Here is a 27,230-nt window from a genome sequence, read left to right as displayed (position 1 = left end):
TGGGGGGGAGCACAGAATTGAGTTTATTGTTCTGAGTCTGGGTTTTGTTCCTTGGACATGGTTTTTCCTGGATGGAGGTGACTGTCCCACCTCCCTGAGTCAGTCCCGTGGGTCTGTTTAGATTATTTTCCAGGTTCAAAGTGCACTGAGAAGGCTTCACAGTTTTAATACTTCCTAGATGCTCAACTGAGGCAAAGTGATAAAATGGCCCCCCCCACCAGCCCATAAAATAAAACCCCAAGCCCCCAGCAGCTGCTGCTGCAGCCGTATGAAAAAATAATACAAACTCTTCTTAAAAAATAGATTACACAGAAAGAACCCAGAGGACAGAGGGGCACAGGGAGAGGCAAGGGCTGCTCCAGCTACTGTAGGGAGCCTCAGGGAGAGGTCCAGGAGGGCGCTGAGATGAACTCCAGGGGGCTGGGATGCTGGTGGACACCTGCCTCGTCCGCTCTGCCCAACGTTCCTCTGCTGCTCCTCCCAGCAACTCTGCCAGGGCCCTCCCTTTACCCTGAGGCCTAGTACCTGCTTCTCACTAAAGTGGCTTTAATAAAGAAACAAAAAGACCCAAAGCAGGAAGGGCTGCTGCCCCACCAACAGGGATGCCCTCTACCGGAGCAGACGTCTCTTTGCTTTGGGGGTTTGGATAGTTATCTCAATACCTGCTACTACCTAGACACCCCTGGGGGGTGGTGGTGATAGGCCCCAGACTCCCTTATGGCTCCTGGGAACACTGCTCCCTTGACACACCCCCTCCTATGTACTCAGCCGTGACAGGGCATGGTCTGAAGTTGACCTCCAGCAAGGCCTTGGAGGAGCTGCAGACAGGTGGAGCGTGTGCAGGATGGGCAGGGCGGTAGGGTGTGGGATGGGGCACAATTCACATGGACCCTCAAGCTCATGCAGGAGAAGCAAGAGGGGGTAACCCCACCGAGACAGAGGTAAGGCAGGGTGAGGTGATGGTGTGTATGCAGCCAGGCCAGCTCTGCGGCTGGGGGGCAGAGACAGCGCAGGGGCCACAGTCCACAGGGTAGGAGGCAAGTCAGGGCCTAGTGATGGGGAGGGGTCTGGGTGCCCACTTTTGCCGAGGGCTCCACACCCGGCTGCCTCCTGCAGAGGAATCTGGTGCAGGGTGGATTTTCCGGAGTGGGGACAGGGGCTGCTGGGTGGGCTGGGCTCAGTCAGGGACCTCGGGGTGGGCAGGCAGTCCACTTTCACCACGCCGGTAGGTCTCCCAGAAGCCCCTGTCCAGCTGCTCCAGCTGTGAGCTTAGTGGCAGGTGGCCGGCCAAGTGCATGCGGAGGGTCTCCAACCATTGCTCCAGCTTCACGAAGGAGGGCCTGGGATGACAGGTCAGGGGAGAGGGATGGTGGGTTCTGGCTCTGCTGGGGACTGGCCCACCCCAAGGCTGCCCAGGCCGAGCCCTACCCCACTCACCTTTTCTCAGGGTCCAGATCACAGCAGCGCACGGTAATGGGGAAGAAGCTCGGGGGGCAGTTTGGGGGGCAATAGCGGTCCAGGAAGCCTCGCACATTGAGGCCAAAGTCCATGGTGCGAGGCAGGTAGTCGGGGTCAGCGTTCACCCGCCCGATGATCTGTCCAGCACAGGGCCAGCAGTTACCCAGGGGCCCTTGGGGCTGGGTACCACCCAGGAGGCGTTTGAGGAAGGTTACCCTAGGCCTGGATGCAAATTGCTGTGGGCAGCCCAGTTCCCAGGAGCCTCCCTAACCTGCAGCCTAGGATGGTAGGGAGTGGAGAGGAGCCACCGGGCCTGATGCCAACTGCTGCCCACCCCTGGACCTACCTCGCACAGGACGATTCCAAAGGAAAACACATCCACCTTCTCATCATAGCTTCGGCCTAGGCAAAGAAACTGACTATTAGCAGGCGAGGCAGGGATCCAAGTGGCAGGGAGGCTGGGCCAGGGACTGGCAAGCCACGTGGATGCCCTGGCCAGCAGGTCAGGACCAGAAGGAAGATGCTCTGCCCCTGACCCTACCAGGGCTGAGAAAACTTTTGGGGGGTGAGGACAAGAGCCCTGGGGAAGGGGTACCAGGCCCAGCTTGGTCCCTGACAAGCTGTATGATTCCAGACAAGTCATGGACTTCATTGTGGCCCTGAAAGATAACCATGCCAAACCCCTGGAACCTGTGAATGCTACTTTGTTGAAAACAGGGTCTTTGAAGATATGATTAAGGTTCTTGAGAGGAGATAATCCCGGATTATCCAGGCAAGCCCTAAATACCATCAAGCCCTAAATACCATCTTATACCTTATAAGAGAGAAGAGAAGACTCACAGAAGAGGAGGCAGTGGCCATGGGAAGGTGGGAGCAGAGATTGGAATGATGTGGCCTAAAGCCTGGAAACACCAAGACAGTTGCCTGAAGCAGCAAGGAATGAACTCTCCCCTACAGTCTCTGCAGGGAGCACAGCTCCACTGATTTCAGACTTCCAGCTTCCAGGACCTTATAGAAGAGAATAAACTTCTTTTGTTTTAAGTCACCCAGTTTGTGGTAATTTGTTACAGCACCTTCAGAACTCTCAAAGCTTCAGTTTCCTCATCTGTAAAATGGGAAGAATGCCATCTACCTCATGATGCTAAAAACAATCAATATAGCCACTCATTTACTGAATGCTACCTAGTTTATAACCTTATCTAATCCTCACACCACCCCTTAAAGATAGGGACTGTTAGCCTACTTTACAGGTGAAGTTATGTGGGGGGCTATGTTAACTTCGGTCAGAGCCGGTGAGATGACTCCCAGTCTGCCTGTCCTGACCCTGTGTTTGCATGCCACCTGCCTGTGGAGGGGCTTTACAATCCATGGTCTAGGCCAGTGGTGGCGAACCTTTTGAGCTCGGCGTGTCAGCATTTTGAAAAACCCTAACTTAACTCTGCCGTGTCACATCTAGAAATTTTTTGATATTTGCAACCATAGTAAAACAAAGATTTATATTTTTGATATTTATTTTATATATTTAAATGCCATTTAACAAAGAAAAATCAACCAAAAAAATGAGTTTGCGTGTCACCTCTGACACGCGTGTCATAGGTTCGCCATCACTGGTCTAGGCATACACAGGACCACAGTGTGACAGGCCTGATTAAAAAAGGAAGGGAGTGGGAGAGAAGGCCTGTCCTAGGCGGAATGACGGCCCTCAAAGATGTCCATGGCCTGAGCCCTGAACTTGTGAATTCACTGCCTTATATGGGACTGTGCAGAAGTGATTAAGGATCTTGAGGTGGGGGTGGGGGGGCAGGGAGGAGGAGATTTTGGATTATTGGGATGAACTCTATGTAGTCACAAAGGTCCTTATGAGAGGGAGGGGAATCAGAGTCAGGGAAAGAGAAGATGCCAGGCTACTGGCCTTGATGGAAGAAGGGGCCACCACCTGAGGAATGAGAGGCTTCCAGGAGCTGGAAAGAGGAAGGAACAGGTTCTCCCCTAGAGCCTTCAAGAAACCAGCCCTACTGACACCAACTTAAGCCCAGTGAGACTTAAGTTATTGGACTCCTGACCTCCAGAACTACACAAAAACTTGTATTTTTTTAAGTGTGTGGTAATTTGTTACACCAGCAATGGGAAAAGGACCCAGAGAGGAAGCGGAGTGGCCGAGGAGGCCAGGGCTTGGGTGGCTGCAGCTCTGCCTGGGACCCCAGGGTCCCAGGGAGATGAGACAGGTGGGGCCGCCCACTCACCATTGATCATCTCGGGCGCCATCCAGTAGGGGTTGCCTACCACTGTGTAGCGCTTTTTCCGGTCTGGCTTCTTGAGGCTTCGCAGGTCTTCAGGCTGAGTCTTCTCATCCACCATGAGCCGCGCCAACCCAAAGTCAGCCACCACCACGTTCTTGTTCTGGGGTGATGAGGAAGCAGGGCCACACTGAGCATGGTCCTGCCACCACCAGCTACCTGCTCCTAGCCAGGACCCCACACCAATCCACAGCCAGCCAGAGAACATACCTCTGACACCGGTGGGCTGCCGGTGGGCTGTAACCCCATTGCTCAGAGGGGCTCAGGTGAAGGGTAGGGACCGCCTTCCTTCCCCAAACCTCTCTGCTCTTTGCAAACGGGGCTGCCCAAAGCTTCAGAAAATACCAGGGTGGCCCCACTCCCCTAGTTATTTATCTCTTAATTCTCCAACAATCTGATACATGTTACCTTGCAGATGAGGTGACTGAGGCCCAGAGAGGTTAAGAAAATTGCTTAAGGCCACCCAGCTGGTCAATGATAGGACTGGATTCGAACCCAGGGCTCCGGAGCCCCTGACTCGACTGTTTTAGGGTTTGTAGGCGCCCCTCCCAGGGCCCAGCCTGGACCCTGGCAGAGTTGAGATGCTGACTGCTGTGTTCACCCAAGATGGTAAAATCAGGGCTGGAATCTCCTGAGCGATGGGGGACAGGCAGGGAACCCTAGGGCACAGGGCCAAGTCAGGGGGCTGGGGAGATCCTCCGAGCGCCCCAAGGCCCAGCCTCAGGCTTGGTGTCTGGGCCCTGGAATTCTGGAACCTATTTGCCAGGTCCAGGATTGGCCACTGCTGGGTGGTCACTGAGGAATGGGCACAGAGAGGCTGAGGGGCAGGGCCCCAGGCAGGTGAGTTGGAGCCAGGCTTATTCTGAAGGGGAGGACTCTGTGCTGCCTTCGGGGGCAACACAAATGTGAGCAGTCGCCTGGAGAAAACTCGACGGAGATGGCGTATGGGCGAGGGGATGAAGTGCGTCCTGGGCCCACCTTGGTGAGGCCTCAGGGGACGCAGTCCCTCTCAGGGCTCCATCTCCTCAGGTGTAACACCAGGTGGAAAGTTAGTTGAGGGGTCTTGACCTGGGTTCCTCATACTCCTGGGCAGTGGTTCTTGAAAGCCAGGGTCCATTAGGATTGTTCAAGTACTGGTTCCTGCCCCATCCCTTTCAGAAGGCCTGATTGGGGGGGGGGGGCCCTCAGGACTGTGCACTTTTGGGAAGTCTCGCAGGATCCAATGGTACAGGGTTCTGCAGATCCTGCCTTGGGAACAGCTCTAGGGAAACCAGTAAGGACCACCACCGATTCTCAGAGGCCCCGAATTGTAGACAGAGTTTGGTTGTGCATAGATAGATTCTGGGGACAGGAGGCTCACAGCTCTCATCAGATTCTCAAAGGATGGGCTGTGCTGTGGGATTGAGGCTGAGACAGGTCACCCTGTTCTCACTGTGCCCAGCACACTGGCTGGACCTAGCAGTGACACCCACTGCCAGAAGGGGCAGCCTAAGCCGGCTCCCTGGAAGGTCCATGGAGTGGATCTAGCCTCACCAACCTCCCTGAGCTCACTGCCCACTGTTCCCCACAGCCTAGAAAATCCCTGTGTTGCCTGAACATTCCCAGGGGCTGAGACCCCCACTCGACAGTGAGCAACTCATGGCTTCCTGGGTGTCATACTGCGGGGTCTCTGCATGTCCCGCGGCCACCATCAGACACTCTTCCTGTCCTGAATTCACTGGACAGACGCCTGTTTGCAGAACCTCCTCTTCTGAGACAGGCTCTCATCCCGCCTGTAGTGTGATGACTCATGTCCCCAGCAAGTTCATGTCCACCCGAAACCTCAACGTGAACCAACGTGGAAGTAGGGTCTTTGCAGCCACACTTAGTTAGCGTGAGGTTACAATGGATTAGGGTGGGCCAAAATCCAATGACTGGTCCTTATAAGAAGACACAGATAACAGAGGGAAGAAGACCACGTGAAGATGGAGGCAGAGAATGGAGTGAGGTAGCTACAGCCAAGGAACGCCAAGGAGTGCCAGCAGCCACCAGAAGCTAAGAGAGAGGAGGGGCCAGATCTTCCCTTAGCACTAACCATGGCAACACCTTTCCTTCGGACTTTTGTCTTCCTGAACCCTGAGGGCACACTGCTGTCACTGTGAGCCATCCAGTCTGTGGCACTTGGTTATGGCAGCCCAGGAGGCCTCTCCCGTTGGGCAGTCAGTCACTCCCTCCTGTTTTCTGCAGACAGCGGTAATCACTACCCCGCTTAGGAATGTCCCCTCAAAGCCTCTTTCGGAAGCCTGCCCTGACGACCCAGCCCACATGCCCTGACCCACTCTAGACCCACAGCCATGAGAGCTGCCGGGTGTAGGCCTGGCCACTCTGCTGGAGGCTGTTCTCTGTGAATGCCACTCTCCTGGACCTTTACGGTTTACTCATCAATTTCTCCTTCGTTGACTTGTCAGACCCTCCTACAACCTGCAATGTCAGTGGCTCCCAGAGCTGGAGCCACACTGCAGGTCAATGGCACAGTGGGGTCTGTTTGCCTCCTGGCCTTGAGCTGCTTCCCCCCGGGCTAAACTGGAGTCAGGACACCTACCCAGGGCCGCCTGAGGCTGAGATTGGTGGGCAGGGCCCCTGCTGTCCCCTCCCTCCCAGTCCCAGGCCGCTCACCTCACGGACCAGGCAGTTGTGGGAGTTGAGGTCCCGGTGGATGATGTTCATGGAGTGGAGGTAGGCCTGGGGGAGGGGGCACACAGGTCAGGAGGCGGCTGCGCTGAAGGACCCCAGCCCTGGCCCCGGAGGCTCCCACCTCCCATCCCGCCCCATCAGGCCGGTTGAGGGTGTGCTCCCCACTCTCCATTCGGTCCTCTCTGCTCACTCTCAAAGCTTCCTTGTGGAATTTCAGATCAGCAGAGAGAATGTTTTTATAAGTGGGGTTGGATCACCAGCCCACACCCCATAGTCAGAACCAAAGCCTACTCACCATCCCCGAAGCAATGTCCTTGGCAAAGCTCACCCGCTGACTCCACGGGTACTGGCTGTCCTGGGGGCGGAGACCATGGCCAGAAAGGGCCAACAGGGCCGCAGTGGGGGACAGAGGGGTGAGAGAGAGGCAGGAGGGGCAAGTGTTTGGGAGGGGCTGATGACCCCACTCTCTTCTGCACCCACACTGTTCCTTCTAATGGGTGTGGGAGTATAATTCAAAACAATGTTCTAGCAGAACTGATTTCGAACACTAAGTGGGGGTGGGGAGGAGAGAGATATTCCTCTGCAGTTCCTGATGCGCCACCTCTGAGAAAAAAGCTCTTTTTACTTCCTACAAAATCCCATCCTTTCAAGTTTTTAAAAAATCTGAACCGACTTTCACGGACCATCAAAGATGGGCCTGGTGAGGTCACCTGCCGCGGGCCAGCCACATCGCTCAGGAGAGCAGGGCCTTGGGCTCGTCATTTGGGGAAATGACTTCTTCTCTCACCTCATCCCCTGGAGACCTCCAGAGGGAGGGCGAGGACATCAGAGCAAGTTAAACACTCAGGGCAGTTAGGAAGCCTCAGTGGTACGTGACCACAGAATCCCCTCTGAGAAGTCGTATCTGTTAGGAGTCCACAAAGTGACACTCCAGCAACCCCAGGTAATCCGGCCGAGGGGGGCGGAATCAGCGGCGGGCACGGGAGGGGACAGGAACTCGAGGTCTCAGGGTGACGCTGTAGCCCTCACACTCCAAGCACTTTGCTTCCAAAGGTAGCTTTGCAATTTTTTCCAAGCCCTTAGTTCTGAATTTTATGGAACATGGCAAACAGTACAAATGATTTGCTTTCACCAGAAGCAAAACAAAGGTCCCCATGAAAAGGTAACGGGAGGGGCCTCTCAGGTGTCTGACCTGTGGCAGGTGGGCTGGGGCTGGCCTGCGGCCCTGCAGGATGACCAATTCAAAACGGCCCGTGTGCCCTCAGCATAGCTGCCACCCTTCTCTGAGCCTCAGCTTTTCCCCGGTTTCAGATGGAGTCAGAGCAACCCTACTGGATTCCGAATCGGGGTTTGGAGGGTCTTTTGAGACCAGAGGCCCACCCCACCGAAGGGGGGTCAGGCCCAGAGGGGAGGTGCCTTGCGCGGGGCAGCCCAGCACTCACCATGCTCTTGATGATGCCCCGGAGTGTGCCCCCCTTGATGTACTCGGTGATGAAGTTGAGCCTCTTGTCCTTGTAGAGCACCCCGATGAACTTGAGCACATTGGGATGCTCCAGGCATCGCATGACCTTCACCTGGCGGGGGAACAAACAGGCTGTGCCTGGGGCTGTGCACACATCTCCTTCTCCCTCCTGTCCCACCAAGGCCACAGACAATGCCAAAGACAGGGGACCCTCCCTGCCCCATGGGGCTCTTACCACACCCACTGCCACTACTGTGCTCCTTGTTGGAGCTGCTCCCCGACCCCCAGGGTGGCCCTGCCTTTCTTGCCCTCCTGGCAGATACTGTTTCTACTTTTGTCGTCTGACTTGAGTGTCATCCTCTTGGGACCCTCTGCCACCCCTCCCAATGGTGGAAAGGTGGGGGGCCCCAGCATGTACCGGAAGTCTGGTGAAGAGAGGGTGGCAGTTCCACTCACTGACCTCCTTGAGAAATGTCCTCTGCGTCTCCTCGTCGAACCGGATCAGCTCCTTCATCACCATCACCTCACCTGTCTCCCGGTGTGTCACCTGTGTGGGGACACCGAGGCATGGAGACAGACAGACAGAAGCTCTGCTCTAAGCCCAACTTGCCGAGGCCCCCTCCCTACCCCAGGACTGTCAGGGAGATAAACAGTCGGCATCAAGATCTTCACGGACATTTCATGTGATGTCCTGGCCCTCAAGGGTGGCAGAACTCAATACCGTTACAGATGTGGAAACGGAGGCTCAGGGAGGTTTCCTAGCAAGGCTCAAGGTCACCCAGTTGGCAGGGAAGGAGGTGGCTGGGCTTGGGTCCAGGACCACCTGACCCAGAGGCCAGCTGTCTGCTCTGCTGGGCTATCTCCCAGAGGTGGAATGATGGCTTTGCCAGGGACTCCTCCCCTGGCAATCAGACCAGGGATAAGGGCTGGGGGCCAGGGCCTGTCTGGCCAAGGGCATGTGGGCAACCTGACCAGCACCTTTTGTATAATCCTGAATCCTCTAGCCTAGTCATAGCCCGTGACATGAGAGCCAGGGAAGGACTCACGTCTCTGCTGGGGAGAGTGTGAGGCGGAAAGCAGTCCCGAGCCCGAGTGGGTTGGCATCAAGCCCAGTCTGAGGCCTTCAGGGTGTGGCTGGGCTGCCTTCCCAGCTGCCACCTCCCAACAACCGCCTCCTAAAGTTCTGGGTCTCTCTGGAGTAGGCACCCTTCCCCTCACTAGCTCAAGGAGGCCCAGGTGGAGGAGACTGGCTCGGGAGTCTGGAAGCCCCTTCCATGTGGCTTCCTGGAGACACTGGGGGGAGGAGGAAGGACTGATAGGTTGCACCCGCCTGCCGCCCTGCTCCCACTCTTAGCCTGTCCGTGCCCGGCATGCCCTGTACCTTGATGGCCTGGCCGAAGCAGCCCTTGCCCAACACCTCCCCGTGGATGAGGTCCGACGGCCGGAAGATGCGGTGTGGCCGGCAAACCACGCGAAGGGACTCGGAGCGCCCCAGGTCCCTGCACTGGGAGGCAGGGGAGCCCAGTGAGCCGGCACCCGGAGATCTGTCGATGCTGTAGCTCCTCCTGGGGGCACACACACATGGCCAGTGCCACCAGGGGGCAGGTGGACACCTGGCTGAGGCCCCCTGGGGGAGGCTAGGCCTCGGCCTGCCCCCTTCCTCTTGCCTGTCATGCTCCCATCTATGTCAGTCTATGCATCATCATCCGTTCTGAGAGGGTAGCACAGGGCAGCTCTCCTGAGGTGGTCACAAGACTATCCCCCCATCCTGATGCCAGCACTGGTGTCCCATCCTATTTGGCCTTCCTGTTTGAGGCCCACTATTGTTCAGGTGCCCTTGGTAGGAACGTTTGTCCTTGGGCTGCTCTGCTTGGTGGCGCTGGGTCAGACACTTTGTCTTCTAGCATTTGGGTCCGGGGGCCAGAAGCAGGCGACCTTCCCAAGTAGCCCATAGCCCTGCCACATTGGTGGCCCTAGAGGGCGGCATGAGCTCCAGACAAACACAGGTGGCGAGGAAATACATAACCTCAGCATCACTATTTCTCAAGAGTAAGGCTGTCCCCCCGCCCCCTCCCTAAGTCTTTATCAGGAGTCCTGAGCAGGCCCACAGGAAGTGCAGTGAGGACCAGGCTGCTTCTGGTTTCTTTCTCATGTCCCCCAACCCCCTGCAGGAGGGTACAGGGCACCCCGACCTGGACTACTTCAACAGCCCTCTAGCTACCGCTGGTCTTGGGTGTCCTTCCACATGGGGGACCAGAGTGGTCTCTGTGAAACCCTTTGTTGCCACACCCTTCAGTGAGGCCCTGTGGTGGGTGGACAAGGTCCAAGGACCCCTGCCACATCTGCAGCCCTGCAATTAGCTTCTGCTTGGAACCTCCCCCCCACCCCAGACCACCCCCAAAGATCCCATCATCCTGAGTTACATGTGGGCTGCTCCTTGCAACCAAGGCGCTGGTCCACCCTGGAAAGCTCGGTAATCCCAGCTGGGGGAGAAGCTTCCACCTACTTTCCTACTTCTCACTACCCGTCCTTCCTCTCATAGTCCCCAGCACCTTCTGCTGGCCTGCTTTTCTGCAGGGCTGACTCCCTCACAGACTGGGCGACTGGAGAGTGGGAATCAAGTCCTATCTCGAGGCCCAGCATCAGTGAAAGTACCCAGATACACAAGGTACAGGGCTGACTTACAGGACAGGTTTCTGCCGGGCAGAGCTGCCGGCCTCTCCACTGGGAGTGTGAGTTGGGGAGCCCAGGGGGCTGGGCTCAGGGCCCGCCACATGGCCCAGCGTGTCGTGGGGGTCGTGCTCAAGAGTCAGCTGGAGCAGGCGGCTGGTTTCCTGGATCAGCAGATCAATCTGGGGAGAGCAGGTGTGTGGACAGGTGAGTCCCAGGTGGTGGGGGCGGGCATGAAGGCACCACCTCCAATCCCGCTTACCAGACTCAGGACTCCTACCTCATCCAGGGGCACGTTCCGAATGGGTGTGCCATTGATCTCCAGGATCCGGTCTCCAACATGGATGGAGTTCTTCACATCTGGGCTCATGCAGCCTGGGTCCACGCTGTGGGCACAGAGCAAGAGCAGTGGTCAGACTCCTGCCCGCCCGCCTGTCCCCTAGAGCCCTGAGAGGAAACCAAGGTGGTTTGGTTCTAACTTGTGTGATCAGTAGATGGCAATGGTCCAGAACTCTGAGTTCTGGTTTGGTGAGAATTCTGTAATTAATTACTGATGTCCCCCGCTGTGTGAAGCTGGAGAAAGGTGGCACTCCCCTAGCTATTTGCTGCCCCACACCAGATGCTCAGGGGCTGCCGTTCAACAGAGTGTTGTCTCTGCCACAGAGGACAGACCAATCCTCCAAACTTCCTGGTACCTTGGGGCAGACGAATGCCATGAGGGTTAAAGGGTCTGGACTCACTGGCTCCCTACCTGACTCCCGAACCTGCCCTGCAAGATGAGGTGAAGGCTCCCCTTCCTCCGGAATCAGCAGGAAGGAGCTCGAGGCCTGCCCTGAGCCATGACTGCAGAGTGGAGATGGGATGACGCCCTCGATTAGTTGGCCATAAGCTAACTCATGGAATGGCCAAATTTAATCGCTTCTTTTAACTCTTTGGTATTGTCTGGTTTTCTTTTTGTCTTCATAAAAGCTTTTTAAGGAATGCTCACTTTACCACTGCCCTAAGATGGGGAAGGGTAGGGGTTAGGATAGAGAGGAGACTGAAGACTTTAAGGCAGTGGTTCTCAACCTTGGCTGCGCATTAGAATCACCTGGGAATCTTTTTAAAATCCTGATTTCTGGGCCTCATCCTCCGGAACTTCTGTTTCTTTGTTACTGATGTTGTGGCCCCACCCCATAACAAAGAAACAGAATTTCTGGAGGATGAGGCCCAGAAATCAGGATTTTAAAAAGATTCCCAGGTGATTCTAATGTGCAGCCAAGGTTGAGAACCACTGCTTTAAGGAAAAGAGATTCATAAAAAAATTTCATTATCAAGAGCATATTTACACCTGGAGCTTTTCTTTATATTGGAAAGCCAGGCAATAAATGCAGAAGGGAGAACAGTTAGGGAATCACCATTTTGTAGCCATCATGGTAATAATTAATACAGATAAGAATCACCTACAGATGCCAGCACCACTCGGTGAAAGGTTCTTGGGAACAGGATATTTACAGAGTCAAATCTCATAAATGACTTATTGATTACATTACAAGGGGGGAAAAATCCTTTACAGCAGAGAGGATTATCAAAGCTGACATCCCCAATAAAGGGCATCCTGTGTACGATGCACAGAGAAGGACACAGCAGCACTTATCAGGCCAAAATGCATAACCGAAATCTAATAAAGAGGAGACATCAGTCAAACCCAATGGAGGGACATCCCACTTAACAACTGACCTGCACTCTTCATAAACGTCATGGAGGACAATGAAAAGCTGAGGAACTGTCCCAAATTAAGAGACTGAAGAGACATGAGGGCTCAGTGAAATGCATGATCACGGACTAGGTCCTGCATTGGGGAAACTGTTACAGAGAACGGTACTGAGACACCCGGCAACATCTGAACATGGATTGCATCCTGGACAAAAGTACCGTATCAATATTAAACTTCCTAAATGGCATGATTACATACAAGATACAATTGATAATTATGTAAGAGAATAACCTTATTTTTAGGAGAATGTCGGAGTTTTTTGGCAGGGAGGAAGGGTCAATGATCTCTGTAACTTACTCTCAAATGATTTAGTAAATAACAATATGTATATATATGTGTATATATAAACATAAATCAGTATACATGTCTACACATACATAAATGTTGAGGGAGACACACACATACACCCCAAATGTGGCAAAAAATTAAAATTGATGAATCTAGGTCAGTGATGGCGAATCTATGACACGCGAGCTCATTTTTTTGGTTGATTTTTCTTTGTTAAATGGCATTTAAATATATAAAATAAATATCAAAAATACAAATATTTTTTATACTATGGTTGCAAATACCAAAAAATTTCTATATGTGACACGGCACCAGAGTTAAGTTAGGGTTTTTCAAAATGCTGACCCGCCGAGCTCAAAAGGTTCGCCATCACTGATCTAGGTGAAGGTTGTAGAGGTGTTCAATATACTTATTATTTTAGCAATTTTATGTAAATTTGTAAATGTCAAGATAAAAAGTTGAAAAAAAAAAACCCCAATGAATACATTTTCATTAATATAAGCTTCTCATGGATAGAGCCTGAAAAATATATTCCTTAGACTTCTCTTCTCCCTTCCTTCAGTCTCCTGTTAAGGCAGCAGGGGACTGGGTCAGAGATAAACTTTGCTTAAAATGCTGCTATAAACAAAATGAAAAATGGTCAACTAAGACTCGCTTAAAACAAGTAAATCTGGTCAGCAGCCTTTGGGCAAGCTGGGAGCTTCTGAGAAGGGGTGGCTCTGCAGAAATTGGAAAGCAGATGTTGTCTGGAAAGAATGCTCAGCCAGGAAGGGAGACAGGGGGGAGGTGCCATTGGCTCTCCATTTCTAAAATTCTGCCTGGTTGTCAGGGACCAGCTGGTCTGGGAGTTTCCCCATCTCTCTCACCAGTCTGTCTGCTTACTTGTGTATGTAAGGCAGCTGCTGGCCTGGCTGACGCTCAAGGTGGGGGTGGAGATGGAAAGGCAAGCCTGCCAGCATCCTCCTTCCCCAGTACTACCTTCACTTCTTAGGCATGGCGCCTGGTACCCAGCAGGTGTGTGAGAAAGTTCACTGAATCCAATGGAAGCTGGCACTTGGTTCTCATGTCTAGATGTGGGGAGATGGGAGACATTTAAAACTACTTCTCAAGGAGTCAATGAACTCCTCAGAGAAATCTTAGAAGGCTCCCAAGTGTCCAACTGCCTCATTGTTCAAAGACCCCCATAGAGGACAGGGAGCTGCTGAACGTCACAGACAGTGAGCTGTCTGTGAGCTGGCTCCCTAATCTTTATTCCTTCTGGCATCTCAGACCTTGTCTACATCCTTTAGGTTTTTCTTTAGGGATGATCTGCTAGTACCAAATCTTGGTTTTGCCTGCCCTACCATGTCTATTTCACCCTCATTCTTAAGGATATTTCAAATATAGAATTCTAGGTTGATGGTTATTTTTTGCTCAGGGCATTAAACATATCATTTCACTGATTTCTGGCTTACATGTTTTCTATTGAAAAATCAGCTGTCAGTCCAACTGAACTTTTTTGAAGGTAATTTCTCTGTTTTCTATGGCCACTTTGAAAGTCTTTTCTTTTGCCTTTAGGGTATTAATTTCACTAGATGGGGTGATCCATGGGTGGATTTATTTTTACTTTGCTGTTTGGGATTTACTGGACATGAGTCTGTGGATTGGCGTCTTTTATCAGTTCTACGAAGTTCTCAGCCATTACATCTTCAAATAGTGCCTCTCTCCCATTAGTTCTCCCTTCTTCTGGGATGCCAAATGGATGATCCGATCCCCTCACTGTCCTCCATATGTCTTAACCTCTCTTACCCAGTTTTCATCTTTTTGTGTATCTTTTTGTGTTCTCTCTTCTGTTTTAAACAGTACTCTATTGTTAAATGCTGGAATTAATATTTTTGTTTTAATAATTATATATTTCATTTCTAGAGGTAATATTTGTTTCCTTTACAAATTTATTACTCTTTACTAATTTTTCAGGCATCTCTTTTTTATGGAAACATATTGAGCGTAATTATTTTATACTGTTTCTGATCATTCCAATATCAGAAGGTTTTATAGGTCTGGTTCTGCTTCCTGTTGTTTCTGCTGACTCTTGCTCACAATGCCTTGCTTTCTTATATACTAGTATATGTTCAGTGAATTTTGACTGAATTGCTCATCATCCTTGAGACACTTATCTAAGTAAATTCAATGAAGCCTGGAAGTGGGTTTCTTCAGAAAGAATCTGCATCTGATTCTGTAAAAGGCTTGGGAACACTATCAGCTGGGAAGAAGCATTTTAAACTTTTACAATTTTGTCTTAGGCTTTCTGAACCACCCAGACATATGAATTTGGTTTGTAATCCCAAGTGTATAAATTCTTAGATTCCCTCTCCCCTTCCATTCAGGTTCAAATCAGTTTATTTTACAGTTCTTAGAGTGGGGGGTGGGGGGTGGGGGTTGAGCTGATGGAAAGTGTGGTTTATTTTTCATTCATCCTCACCTTGAGACCCCTTTTGGGATTCAGAGTTTAATGGGGGAGGGAGCAGTTTTATTATTAGATTAGCTTCCTTAGCAGGTCAAGGCTTTGAGAGACCCAGCCATGAAAGGACTTGAAAATTAAAGCTTAAGGCCCGGTTGGTGCTGCTCAGTGTTTGAGCATCAACCCATGAACCAAGAGGTCCCTGGTTCAATTCCTGATCAGGGCACATACCTGATCAGGTTGCAGGCTCGATCCCTAGTTTGGGGTGTGCAGGAGGCAGCCGATCAATGTATCTCTCTCATAGATGTTTCTATCTCTCTATCTCTCTCCCCTCCTCTCTCTCTAAAATCAATAACAACATATTTTTTTTAAAAAAGAATAAAGAAAATTGAAGCTTAAGTTCACCCAATTTAGATTTTTCCCTCAAGGCATGGCTACCTTTAGTATTCTGCTGATATCCCTGGGCTCCCTCCTTCACTTATTCTTGACCTGGTTACTTTTCTTTCTTATTGGATCAGATGTAGATCCAATAAGAAATTATTACTTACTTATTTTTTAAAATATATTTTTATTGATTGCAGAGAGAAAGGGAGAGGGAGAGATAGAAACATCAATGATGACAGTGTATCATTGATCGGCTGCATCCTGCACGCCCCTCACTGGGGATCGAGCCCACAACCCGGGCATGTGCCCTTGACCAGAACTGAGCCTGGGACCCTTCAGTCCACAGGCCGACACTCTAGCCCAGCCGTGGGCAAACTACAGCCCGAGGGCCGGATCCGGCCCGTTTGAAATGAAAAACTAAAAAAAAAAAGACCGTACCCTTTTATGTAATGATGTTTACTTTGAATTTATATTAGTTCACACAAACACTCCATCCATGCTTTTGTTCTGGCCCTCCGGTCCAGTTTAGGAACCCATTGTGGCCCTCGAGTCAAAAAGTTTGCCTACCCCTGCTCTAGCCACTGAGCCAAACCAGCTAGGGCTGTGTAGTGGTTTTTAGAGGAACGAGGCATCTGGTATACCAGGCTGTCAGAGCTGGGCTCTATATGGGCCTACGTGCTGCTGTTCTCAGAGCCCCCAGTCCCAGAGTTGGCTCCCCATCTAAGGCATCCATGGCTATAGCCACACCACCTGCAGCCTCAGCAGGCCAGCCACTCACCCTTGGACGCGGACGGTGTGGGAGTGCTCCGTGCCACAACCTGGCGGGCCATGAGGTGGGTCGATGGAGACTGAGAGGCCACGTTTGCCATGAGCTGTGGCTGGGATGGAGACGAGGGTGACGGTGTGGGGCAGGTGAGAGCCGGGGGAGTCGGGCAGGATCTGCTCGATGACGGGGGTCACCACAGTCTGGTAGTAGCAGTGCCCGCTGCAAGAGTCACAGGCAGTGGGGACCCAAAGAGTGGGAAGAAAAGAGCATCAGTGACCATCAGCATCTCCCCACCCCCAAGTCCCAGTTCCACCACCCTGACTGCTTCCCATGGGAGGAGGAGGATCTTAGCTGCCTGATGGGACTGGGAGCAGAAACTGAGCATGCGCAGCCCTGCCTGTGCCCCTCTTTGCTGCTCAGTCATTCTGGCTTTGCCTACTCGCTTGTCGCGGTATAAGCTGACCAGAAAGAGGCCTGGGGTTAAGTCCAGTTCAGGAGTAAGTCATTAAATGTCCATTTGGGATCAAGCCATGCTGCCCTTGAATCCAGTTTTATCAGTGTTACGTAATAAAAAATTTCTCTGGTCTTTGTCCCTGGTTTCTGGGAGAGACTCTAAAGCCTTGGAATAAGAGTCTTTGTTTTTCCTGAGCCCCTCAGACCACACCCGAGTTTATGTTAACAAGATGATTCAGGATGGGGGCTAGTCGCCAAAAAGACCAGCCTTGTGATTAGAAGGTTGGTGCTTTGACCCAGTTCAACCTCCGAGAAGGGGAGGGGGTCTGGAGACTGAGTTCAAGCACGTGTCCAATGATTCTATCCATTCTGCCTACATAATGAAACCTCAGTAAAAACTCTGGTGATGCTGCGGTGGGGAGTGGGGGTCACACATCCTGCTCCCATTGCGGGGAATGCATAGAACCTTTGCTTTCTGGACCCACTTGGGCCTTCCCCTTTGCGTTACTTCATCTGGCTGGTTCTGATTTGTATCCTTTATAAAAAAGTGAATCCTAATTATACAACTTTCCTGAGTTCTGTGAGTCATTTAGTGAATTATCAAACCTGAGGGGGTTGTGGGAATTCCTGATCTGTAACCAGCTGGTCTGAAGTGGGAGTGGCCTAGGGACCCCTCAACTTGTCTGAAGTGAAGGTGGTCTTGTTATGTGAGGACTGGGCCCTAAACTTGGAGGGTCAGTGGTCGGTGTCAGTAATACAACAATAAGAAATCTGAGGCTTTCTCAGTGTGACTCTCATGTCATATTTCCCAGTCACTCCTACAAAGCACATTTATTAACACTGCCCCACATGGGTAGGGAAAGGGCCCTGGTATGGGAGACCTGTGTTACAGGTGGGCACAGCAGACTTGGACAGGGGCCAGGGCACTCACCAGTACAGCTTGGAGTGTTCCACCAGCGTGTAGGTGTCCCCGTCACCAATGAAGGTCCCACACGTGAGGCAGATGAAGCACTCGGGGTGGTACTTCAGCTCCCCCGCCACCTGGAAGGGGGATGGGGGGACAACCCAACTTAGTAACCCCTTCAGCTCTCATATCTCCTCCCCTCGACCTTCTCTTAGAAGGGCAACCCCAAACAAACCTTGAGGGTCTGGTTGGCCAGCTGCTGAGCTCCTGGACAGAGTGGGCTCTACTAGTAAAGGTGGGGGCTGAGGGATACACACAGACAAACAGGCTAAGAAGGCATGGGGGGAATTAGAGAACCAGTGAAAAGAAGAGCGAGAGAGATGATGGGAGAGAGATCTCGAGCAGGGAAACCTGTGAGGACACAGACGGACACACACATACAGAGCAGGTGAGATATGCGAGTGGGGCAGGGGGTGCTCACCATGACCAGCCCCTTGGTGATGTGTTCCGAGCATCCGTGGCAAGATTCGCCATAGCGGGCCCAATAGTCTTTCTTGCAGAAGAGCTGCCCATCCTTCTCATAGTACTGGTGTGAGAGGGGCGCGCTGCATTCACAACACCTGGACGGAGGAGGAGCCGGGCTTAGCCTGACCACACCCACCCTCTCCCACAGCTGGGTCTGGTCATAGTCTATAGGCACCTTTGTGAGAATTGCAAAAAGGTGTGCCCTCTGGGCAGCGACAGCCTGCACTGGAGCACAGGGCTTACCAAGTGGAGTCAGGGATGGATTCAGCCCCCATGGCCAGAAGTCTCTGTGCAGTGCACAGCCTGCACAGCCACCCAGAGCAGTTCTGCACCCCAAGTACCTGGCTACAGTGCTGCTCATCGGAGCACCTTCCCTTGTCATGTAAGAACGATGGCCCAGAGAGGGCAAGCGACTAGCTCTTGGTCATGGAGGGCGTAATGGAAGCAGGGAGCCCAGGACTGAGTTGGGGATCCTAACAAACCATGGGCCCACTCCTCTAGACGCTTCCTCTCCCTCTCCTCTGCCCCCACCCAAGCAATGCCGAGGCAGCTTGAGCCAACTGTCGTACATAAGAGTGACCTGGTGGAGCTGTGAAGACCTACTAAGCTAGCACCTTCCCACTGTCTTGGTTAAATTTACTTAATCCTCACAGGCCACCATGAGGCAGGCATGAGCATTCTCATTTTAAAGAAGGCAGATGAGCTTCAGAGCATCGGAACTGCTAGTCACACAAAGCTACTCCGGGTTCCACTAAGGTATGAGGCAGGAGTTCAGCTCAGCAGAGACCAGGCAGGATCAGTTTCCAGGGGTCCTCAAACTTTTTAAACAGGGGGCCAGTTCACTGTCCCTCAGACCATTGGAGGGCCGGACTATAGTTTAAAAAAAAACAACTATGAACAAATTCCTATGCACACTGCACATATCTTATTTTGAAGTAAAAAAACAAAACGGGAACAAATACAATATTTGTATTTGCATGTGGCCCACGGGCCGTAGTTTGAGGACCCCTGGTTTAGACAGAGGATCTGCTGGTTTCTAGACCCGTCAGGCCTACAGGTGCTGCCAGTCACAAGGGGAATTAAGGGGCAGCGCAGCATCGTCCCTCCCTCCACCTCAACCAGAGCCCTAGGCCCCACACCTCCCTTCAGAAGAGCAGTCCTGGTGTATGGAGGATCATCAGGGCCACAACCCCCTGCCCCATCACCAGAGGCTACTAGGGAAGCCAGGCTGGTGGGGCTCCTGAAGAACAGATGGGGAGGAATGATGGACTAGCTTCTTGGTGTCATCCCACAGGCCTGGAGCTAAACTGCTTGCCACCCAAGTGTCTGTGCCAGTGGAGTAGGGACCCACAGTCCAGCTAAATCAGGAGGAGCAAATGCAGAAATGTGGATCCCAGTGAGCCCTCAGGGGCATGTTTTCAAAAGACTGACCCGGATCCCAGGGGCCAGGGGACACACATGCAGAGAATCCATCCAGTCCGGCTGTTTGCCTCTCTGGGTGATGGGCCAAGGTCACACAGGTACTGAAGGACCAGGCTCTGAGCTTATGGCTCAGCAGGGAAACAATTCAGGAGAGAGGGGGCAGGAAAGACTGGGTCCTAAGTGAGACAGCCCCGTCCCCAGGGAACCCTCCTCTCTACATAGTCTGCTTTCATCAACTGCTCCTTAACTAGGGAACTGGGGGTGAAGAGGGAGAGGGCAGCAGCCGAGAGTGCTGGTGGGACACTGTCCCTTTAAGGGATCCAGCCAGTTCTCCATTGTCCGGGAGCCCGAGGGAGGGGTGATTGGTGGGGAGAGGTCAGGGCAGGGAAGGCACAAAATGCCTGGATTCAGAAACAGGGTGGGGAGTGAGATGCGCCCAGAATGGGGGTCTGAAGCCATTTCCCTAAGAGAGGAGTGGGGAGGGAGGGACTCGGGAGACCTCCCTGGGACATGAGAGGAGGCAGCGGAAGCAGCATCTGGACTAGAGCCATGACGTCATCCGCACCCCCCCCTTCCTGCCGTGGGCCCCGCAGGGGGCGGGCATCTCACTGCGGAAGGGGTGGAGGGGGAGGCGGAAGGGGTGGGGGGGAGGTGCTGGAGAAGCGGGTTCTGCAAAGAGGTGGTGCAGACACTGCACCATGACCGTGGGGAGGCCCCCCACGCTCTGCGCTGATCGGTGATTCACTTCACCCTGCCACGGAGCAGGCACATCACGATGTAACACGAGTGTCACCACAGGAGTCTCCCCCTCACGCCCAGGCTGCCAGGATTCAGGAAGTGGGGGCTGCCTGACTTCGGGTGGGTGGGTTGGTCAGGAGCTCTTCTCCCTCCTGCAAACTCCTACTCCTTCACAAACTCCTACGTAGCAGCCCTGGAAGACCGGACCACACTACGGCCTCGCTGACATCCAAGGGCTCTGTAAGGGTATTCGCAACCTGGTCACCACTTCCGTGAAACCTGCTCAGAGGCCTGGTTAGGTGCCCCCCTACCCCAGGCTGCACAGCCAGCCTTTGTTGGCCCACCATTAACCGGCAGGGGCGCTGAGGTCCCCGGCGAGGCATCCACAAACACTGGGCCCCAAAGGGAACGTAAGTGGTTCCCACCAGAGAGAGACCTGCTCTGTGCACTCCATCTGGAGCAGTTTCCACCCCCAGCATCCTCAGAACTGCTCCAGGGCACCCCAGCTGGCCTCTTATCTCAGACAGGGGACAGGGGCCCTCCATCTCAGAAAGGGGATCTAGCCCAGGCTCACGCAGCAGCTGGGTGGCTGGCACTTGTGGCCTCAGTGGACCTTTGCTCAAGGAAGGTACTCAGGAGCCCCTAACCCTGTCCATCGCTTCACCCTCAGGTCCACATCCAGCCAGGAGCCAGAGGAGGCAGGTGGGGCAGGCAGGCCTGGCTCTTAGGGGTGCCCTACATATGCCTCTGCTCCCACAAAGGATGTCAAGAGAGGAGTGCCAGGTACTAAGGGTGTACAGAGATGGCCCGGGGCCAGAAAGAGGAAGCCCTAGAGGACAGCTGTCTGTCTGCCCCGAACAGGGTAGCCACTGGGGAGGGCATGAGTAGGCTGGGCTGAGAGGCAGTGGCAACCTCTGCAATGACAGGTCCATCCCTCCCCTGAGTACACTCTACCCAGGGCCACATCCCCAGACACCAGAGGTGAAGGAAGGGCAGCTGGAGGACCAGCCTCATGGAGAGACTATACCAGAAAGGCCAGACACTTCAGCAGCGGCCTGCTTCCCCTCAAGGCGGCCAACAGTGACCAGGAGTTTCAGTTCTCCTGCCCCACAGCCTGGACCCAGGTCGGGTTGTCCCACAGTTGCCTCCAGCCCCAGACCTTACACCAGGGACCTGCCTGAGGTATGGGGCAGGCGGGGAAGGAGCTTCCACTTACTTGGCCCCTCTAAAGAAGTGCCTTCTTCTCGGGGCTGAGGTCAGCATCCTTTGCAGCTCCCCACAGCTCCAGGGGCTCTGGAGGCCTACGGGAGTGCACAGGCAGGGTGGGCCGATCAGCCGCTTCCCCATCCTACTCCAGGCACTCAGGATTGGAGGCTGCAGAGGGTGGGGCCAGCGTGGCCACCAGCATGGGAGGAGAATGCGGCAATGTGGGTGCCGGAGGACTTGGTCTGAGCCCGCAACAGGAAGCAGTGGAAGGGCCTTCTGCCGGCACTCTAGTGCAGGCAGGGTGGCTGTGGCGGTCCCTCTGCCCACAGCCCAACACACCGAGAAAGGCATCCTCCATGCTCTTTGGCCTCCACTTAAAGGCAGTGAGGGCTTGGGGCTCTCTGGGGACAGGGATAAGCTCAAAGTAGCTGCTTCTTCCGGTGCTGCCCCCAAGAGAACAGAGGTCGACTTTCACGGACAATCTGTGCTCCTTGCCTGAAAGGTCCCCCAAAGAGGGGGAGGCTGCATTCTGGCTCCGGCTCCGACCGCAGTGCCAGCTGCATGCTCACCCTCCTCACCCAGCCTCCGGGGGGACGTTACCAGAGCTACAGCAGCCCCACGGCTCATGAGCGCAGGCTGCTGGGAAGGGACCTCCTAAAGGCAGCAGCTGGGCCAAAGGGAAGCCTGGACCACTCCAGGCTTGGCTATAACCTTCCAGAAGGTGGGGCTCACAAGGGGTGGGGTGCCTGGAACAGAGAAAGGGGGGACCTGGGGTGACAATGACCCCCCAGTATTAATGCCAGAGGGCATCCTGTGTGCCCACAGGAACTCTCCCACGGCAAGGTCTCAGAGCTCATGGCACTGAGAAGCTTCCAGAGAGAAACCAAATAGAATCAGAGCCTTGGGAATCCCACTGAGAGCCAGATTGGCTGCCTATTAGCCATGGGGGCCAGGCAAGCAGTGACTCCTGTCTGAACTGCTTTCCAACTGTCATGGGATGTGGGCACTGTTGGCATCACCAGTTTTAGGGGCTGTCGGGAGAACCACACCACAGGGTCAGAACACTCATGCAAGCCACACTATGGAACCTGTGGCTCTCACTACCTACGGGCTCTCCCCACTGTGGGAGCCTTCTCTGTGCCTGTCATGCCAGGGACAGCCCAAACATGCCTCCTTCCTACTGCCCTCACCAGGGGCCTCACCCCTCTCCTGCTTATGCAGGGCCGGGGCCCTTTAAAGCTAGGTTCCATGCATTCTCTAGGCTAGGTTCCGTGCCACTCCTCTACTCCTGTGGCTTCCACAGCTGTACTCATGGCCCTTCCCCATGTCTCCCAAAGCTCCATCTCCCTCCCCACCAGAGGTATAGAGGCCCCTGAAGTTCTTCCCCTGGTTTCTCTTGGCCCCATCTTTTTTTTTTTTTTTTAAATATATTTTATTGATTTTTTACAGAGAAGAAGGGAGAGGGATAGAGAGTTAGAAACATTGATGAGAGAGATCGATCAGCTGCCTCCTGCACGCCCCCCACTGGGGATGTGCCCGCAACCAGGGTACATGCCCTTGACCGGAATCGAACCCGGGACCCTTGAGTCCGCAGGCTGACGCTCTATCCACTGAGCCAAACCGGTTCGGCTCTTGGCCCCATCTTAACCACCCCCACCCTCCGTCCCCGGCCATCTCAGTGCCAGACCTAAGTAGCTGTTCTCTCTGGCTCTCTCACCTTTGACTGGCCTCAGACCACCTCAGCCAGCTCTGGGCAGGGTACTGCCACCCTGGATAGTCCACCACACCTCTAATTCAACAGGGACAGGGCACGACTCGTCACTAACCCAGCCCCTGACTCCACCAGAGCCAAGAGACCACTCCCCTCCCCAGCACCAGGGTAAAAACCAGACCACTTTAAATTCAGCGCCTGCCATTCACCAGCCCCCAGCCCCAACCCAAGGCCCCTCACCTCTTCAACTCTGCAGTGACTTGGAATGAGACAGACATAGGTTCAAGTCCCAGCTCTAGCTGTTGCAACTTTTCAGTGAGTTACTTGATTTTTCTGAGCCTCCATTTCTCACATACAGGCTGGGCAAATAATGGTACTTCACTCAAACCTTATGTCGAAGGTTTAATGAAATGACATTAAAAGAGTGCTCAGTAAGTGGTGGCTAATATGACTGAAACTTGCCATACACTGTCCCTTCTCTATCTCCAATTCTCTCCACTCCTAGTCACTGTCTTAAATCAGGCCTTAAGACCCCTGAACTACTGTGACGGTCCATTCTCTGCCAAGTTGCCATCTGCACTGGGATGGCACTTTTCAATAGCATTCTGCCCACGGCCCTCCCTTGCTTTCTGCGTTCTGCATCCCCCTGCTGGCTCCCTATGACCCTCAGAAGGTGCGTATCTTGGTGCTCAGGGCCCTTCACAAATCAATCACAAGTCTGCCTCCTCACTGCATCCCTCCACTCAGTCTATGCCAACCAAACGAGCTGTTCCCGATCCCTCAGCTGCCCACGCCGTCCCACCTCCCTGTCCCAGTGCCTGTGGTTTCCTCTGCCCTGCTGAGAATCCCTTGCTGCCCTGGAGACCTCCTTCTGAACACCTGCCTGGGAACAGGCATGGTGCCTGCCTCTCTTCTGGCCTCACTAGCCAGCGGTGTGGGTGGTGGGTATTCATTTCACTCACTGGCTGTGGACTTTGGTCAAAAGAATGAACCCCTCTGTGTCTCAATTAATGGAGGACAATGCATTATCTAACTGTTCTTACACCAGTGCCTGGCCCTTACTAACCTATAGAAAATGTTAGACATTATTCTTAAAAAGGAAAAAAAAAAAACTTTGTCAGAGGTTCCCACTGACTAAAATAAACTCCATCAGCTGGTGGTCGATACTCTGACCCTAGCAGGGCTTCCCAACTTCCCTTTCCCTCCTTCGCAATGCATTTCCACCTGATTGGCTGTTCTCTCACTGAGCCAGGCCCTGTCACCATTCCACCCTTTGCACCTGTTGGGTCCTCTGCCTGGAATTCCTTCCTGCCTGGAATTCCTCCCCATGTGGGAAACCTCACATCCTTTGAGACCCCAACTCTGGCTCTAGAGCCAACTCTAAGGCTATGCCCGATCCCGCTTCTAATTATGGTACTATTGGGTTGCCCATGTGCCCAGCCACAGTCCTGGCCCCTGTCTCCAACACATGGGAGTTAGTGTCTGGGCTATGCATCTTCACAACCAGCCTTTGGCCCGGTGAAGGAGGCCCAACTTTCCCCACGGCTGGGTTTGTCTCCCTTCCTCCCCTGGAGCATGCGCACCCAGAAGGCATGGGTGCACTGCTTTCCCCGTCTCACTGCCTAGGTTGCTGCAGAGCTTGGTAATACTGGTGTAAAGACAGGTTTCTCCTCTCCTCTCCTGAGAGGTCAAGAATGACAAAACAGAGAGGCCTTTAGGGATCTCTAGACTATTTAACAGATGGGGAAACTGAGGCCAAAGACTTGCTGGAAGTCAAGAGACAGCACCAGGGGGAGTAGACAGCTCTCCCAGAATGCTTGCCTAGCCACTTGTCTTTGGCAGGTCTTGCTTAGGGCACCCCACCCCTGGCCAGCCCACCTTACCTGAAGCAATCTGCGTGCCAGTCAGTGTTCAGGGCCTGGAGGTACTGGCCATCATAGATCCTCTGGCCGCAGCTTGCACACACGGGCAACTCGCTTCCTGCAGGGGTGGTAAGGGAGCCAGGAACCATTCTTAGTGGAGGCCCCGTTTGGTGCAGGACAAGCCTGCCCCGTCGACCCCACATGCACCTGCACAAATCTTCATGCGCGCACACACAGACACACACACACACACACACACACACACACACACACACACACGGCACCCAGGCTGGGCAGTCACTGTGCCGAAGTAGAAAGGAGGCAGGTTTGAGAGTCCTGCTGAGACCTTGGCGAAATCACCAAGACTCTCTAGATCTCAATGTCCCTGTCTATAAACTGACTGTAAACTGAAGAGGATCAGATGTCCACTCGCCAGCAACAGCATTCTTCAACTCAAGGTAAATGGGGAGTAAGAAAGCCGCAGGGTTTAGAAATAAGGCAGCGGGTGACATTCTTGTCACAACTCCTTTTCTCCCCTGCCTGCCCAGAAAAAGGAATTAAGAAGACCCTTCAAGCCCAGGTAGGGATTAGCTAGGACTAGACTGGTGCATCCTGGATTGAAACCTCTGGGAGGGGAAGGGCAGGAAGCCCAGAGGGGCCAGCCCCAAATGAGCTTTGGCTATGTCCTGGCCTGACCAGAGGCTGGGACTGCAGGGCTGGGCACTCCCAGACACCTGCTCCAGGGAGCCTGGCACCTCCACAAGCCAGCCACTACGCATGCTTAGTCATCCTTGGAGCCTGGCATGGTTAGAACTGGGGTGGGCCCTGGAAGGTCCCCCAGGCCTGCCCTTCCTCATTGTACGGATGGGGAGACTGAGGCCTGGAGAGGTGAAGGCTTGCTGGGTCACACAGCAGGCTCCCAGGCCACAGCCTGCGCCTCCACGAGGACCCAGGGGCCCATGGCAGGGGCAGAAGGGCGATGGTGAGGTGGGCCCTTGCTCCAAGTGGGCCTTCAGGGGCCTGGCGGGCAGCCAGGTGGACCGCAGGGCTGGAGGGTCTGCCTAGTCAGGACCAGGTGGGCCTATGTGATGGTGCAGCTGAGGAAACCCTGGGAAGGAGACCCGACCCTGCTCTGGGCTGGGGGAGTCTTGGGGGAGCCTGGTCTTCCTACCCTAACTGCGGTGGAGTCCCAAGTCTTGAGCCCCAGTAAGGGGAAGGGGCTGAAGTGGAGGCTGGGATTAGTCATCCTCCCGGCCAATACGAGGGAGTGTGGGCGCTCAACAAACTGCCAAGGGCTCCCTGGGGGTTCATCGGGACTCTGCCCATTCGGCCCCAAACCCCCGCAACTATGCGGCCCCCACCTGTACAGACGGGGAAACTGAGGCCCAACGGCGAGCGCCTGGCTCAAGGTCACGGAGCCAAGCAGGCGCCAGACAGCAACTCGGACCCAGGGCTGCGGCTTCCCTAGAACCGCTTTCTTCCCAGCCGGGGTTAGAGACCGGGTGCGGGGGTGCGGGGGCAGGCCCCGGGTGGGCAGAGCACGCGGCTGGCGGCCGGGCTGGGGGTGGGGGGCAGTGCCTGAGCCTCCTGCCGGGTGGTCGTCGGTCGGGGGGCAGGGGAAGGCGGGAAGAAAGGCAGGAGGGGCTCCCCCCACGCGAGGGCAGCCCACCCCGGGCGGAAGAGGGTAGACCCGGGGGGAGCGTGTCAGGGAGGGGCCTGCGCGCTTCGGAAGGTCGAGCTCATCCCCAAGGAGGCAGGGGCGCGGCCTCGCGGCAGACCCGGCCTCCGCAGCGGCCCGGCCCGGCCCCCTCCCGAGCCCCCGGCTCCCTCCCGAGCCCCCGGCTCCCTGCAGAAGGCGCCTCCACCCCCCCCGGCCCCAGGTGGGCGCCCGGCCCGGCCCGCACCCCGCGCACCTTCCTCTCCCATACGTTCTTCCCTCCAGGTGCAACAAAGTAGCGTCAACCTCATGCACTCGGCGGGAGGCGGGGCCCGGCGGCGCTGGGGCTGGGGGCGACCCGGGCCCCGCGAGCTGGCCCGCAGCCGCCGCCGGCCCGGGAGGCGGAGGCGGAGAGAGCGCGCCCGGCCGGGGTGGGCTCCGGCTTGCGGCGCCGCGGCCGCCTCTCGGACACCGGCTCCGGCACCGGCTCCGCGCCACGGCGGCCTGGGGATGGAGCGGAGGGGCGGGCCGGGGCGGGGCCTCCGAGCTGCGGCAGGA

General features: G+C 54.5%; 1 protein-coding gene across 1 annotated transcript; it reads right to left on the bottom strand.

Moving 5' to 3' along the window:
* LIMK1 (LIM domain kinase 1) lies at positions 1-27,180 on the bottom strand. Its single transcript, XM_070412796.1, has 16 exons — positions 26,929-27,180; positions 25,037-25,133; positions 18,033-18,171; positions 17,579-17,688; positions 16,207-16,413; positions 10,841-10,946; positions 10,576-10,742; positions 9,272-9,455; positions 8,351-8,437; positions 7,871-8,002; positions 6,724-6,783; positions 6,411-6,476; positions 3,702-3,858; positions 1,805-1,860; positions 1,438-1,595; positions 1-1,340 (listed from the first exon to the last, which is right to left on the bottom strand). Exons 1-16 carry the CDS (start codon positions 26,981-26,983, stop codon positions 1,178-1,180), a joined length of 1,944 nt encoding a protein of 647 aa, XP_070268897.1. The 5' UTR covers positions 26,984-27,180; the 3' UTR covers positions 1-1,177.
* Between the last annotated feature and the right edge of the window lie 50 nt (positions 27,181-27,230).

This window comes from Myotis yumanensis, unplaced genomic scaffold, assembly GCF_028538775.1.
Source record: "Myotis yumanensis isolate MYYU_CA2020_CCGP unplaced genomic scaffold, mMyoYum1.0.hap1 SCAF_4, whole genome shotgun sequence".
Taxonomy (NCBI): domain Eukaryota; kingdom Metazoa; phylum Chordata; class Mammalia; order Chiroptera; family Vespertilionidae; genus Myotis; species Myotis yumanensis.
The sequence above is the reverse complement of the archived record's forward strand: the minus strand, read 5'-3'. Positions and strand labels throughout refer to the sequence as shown.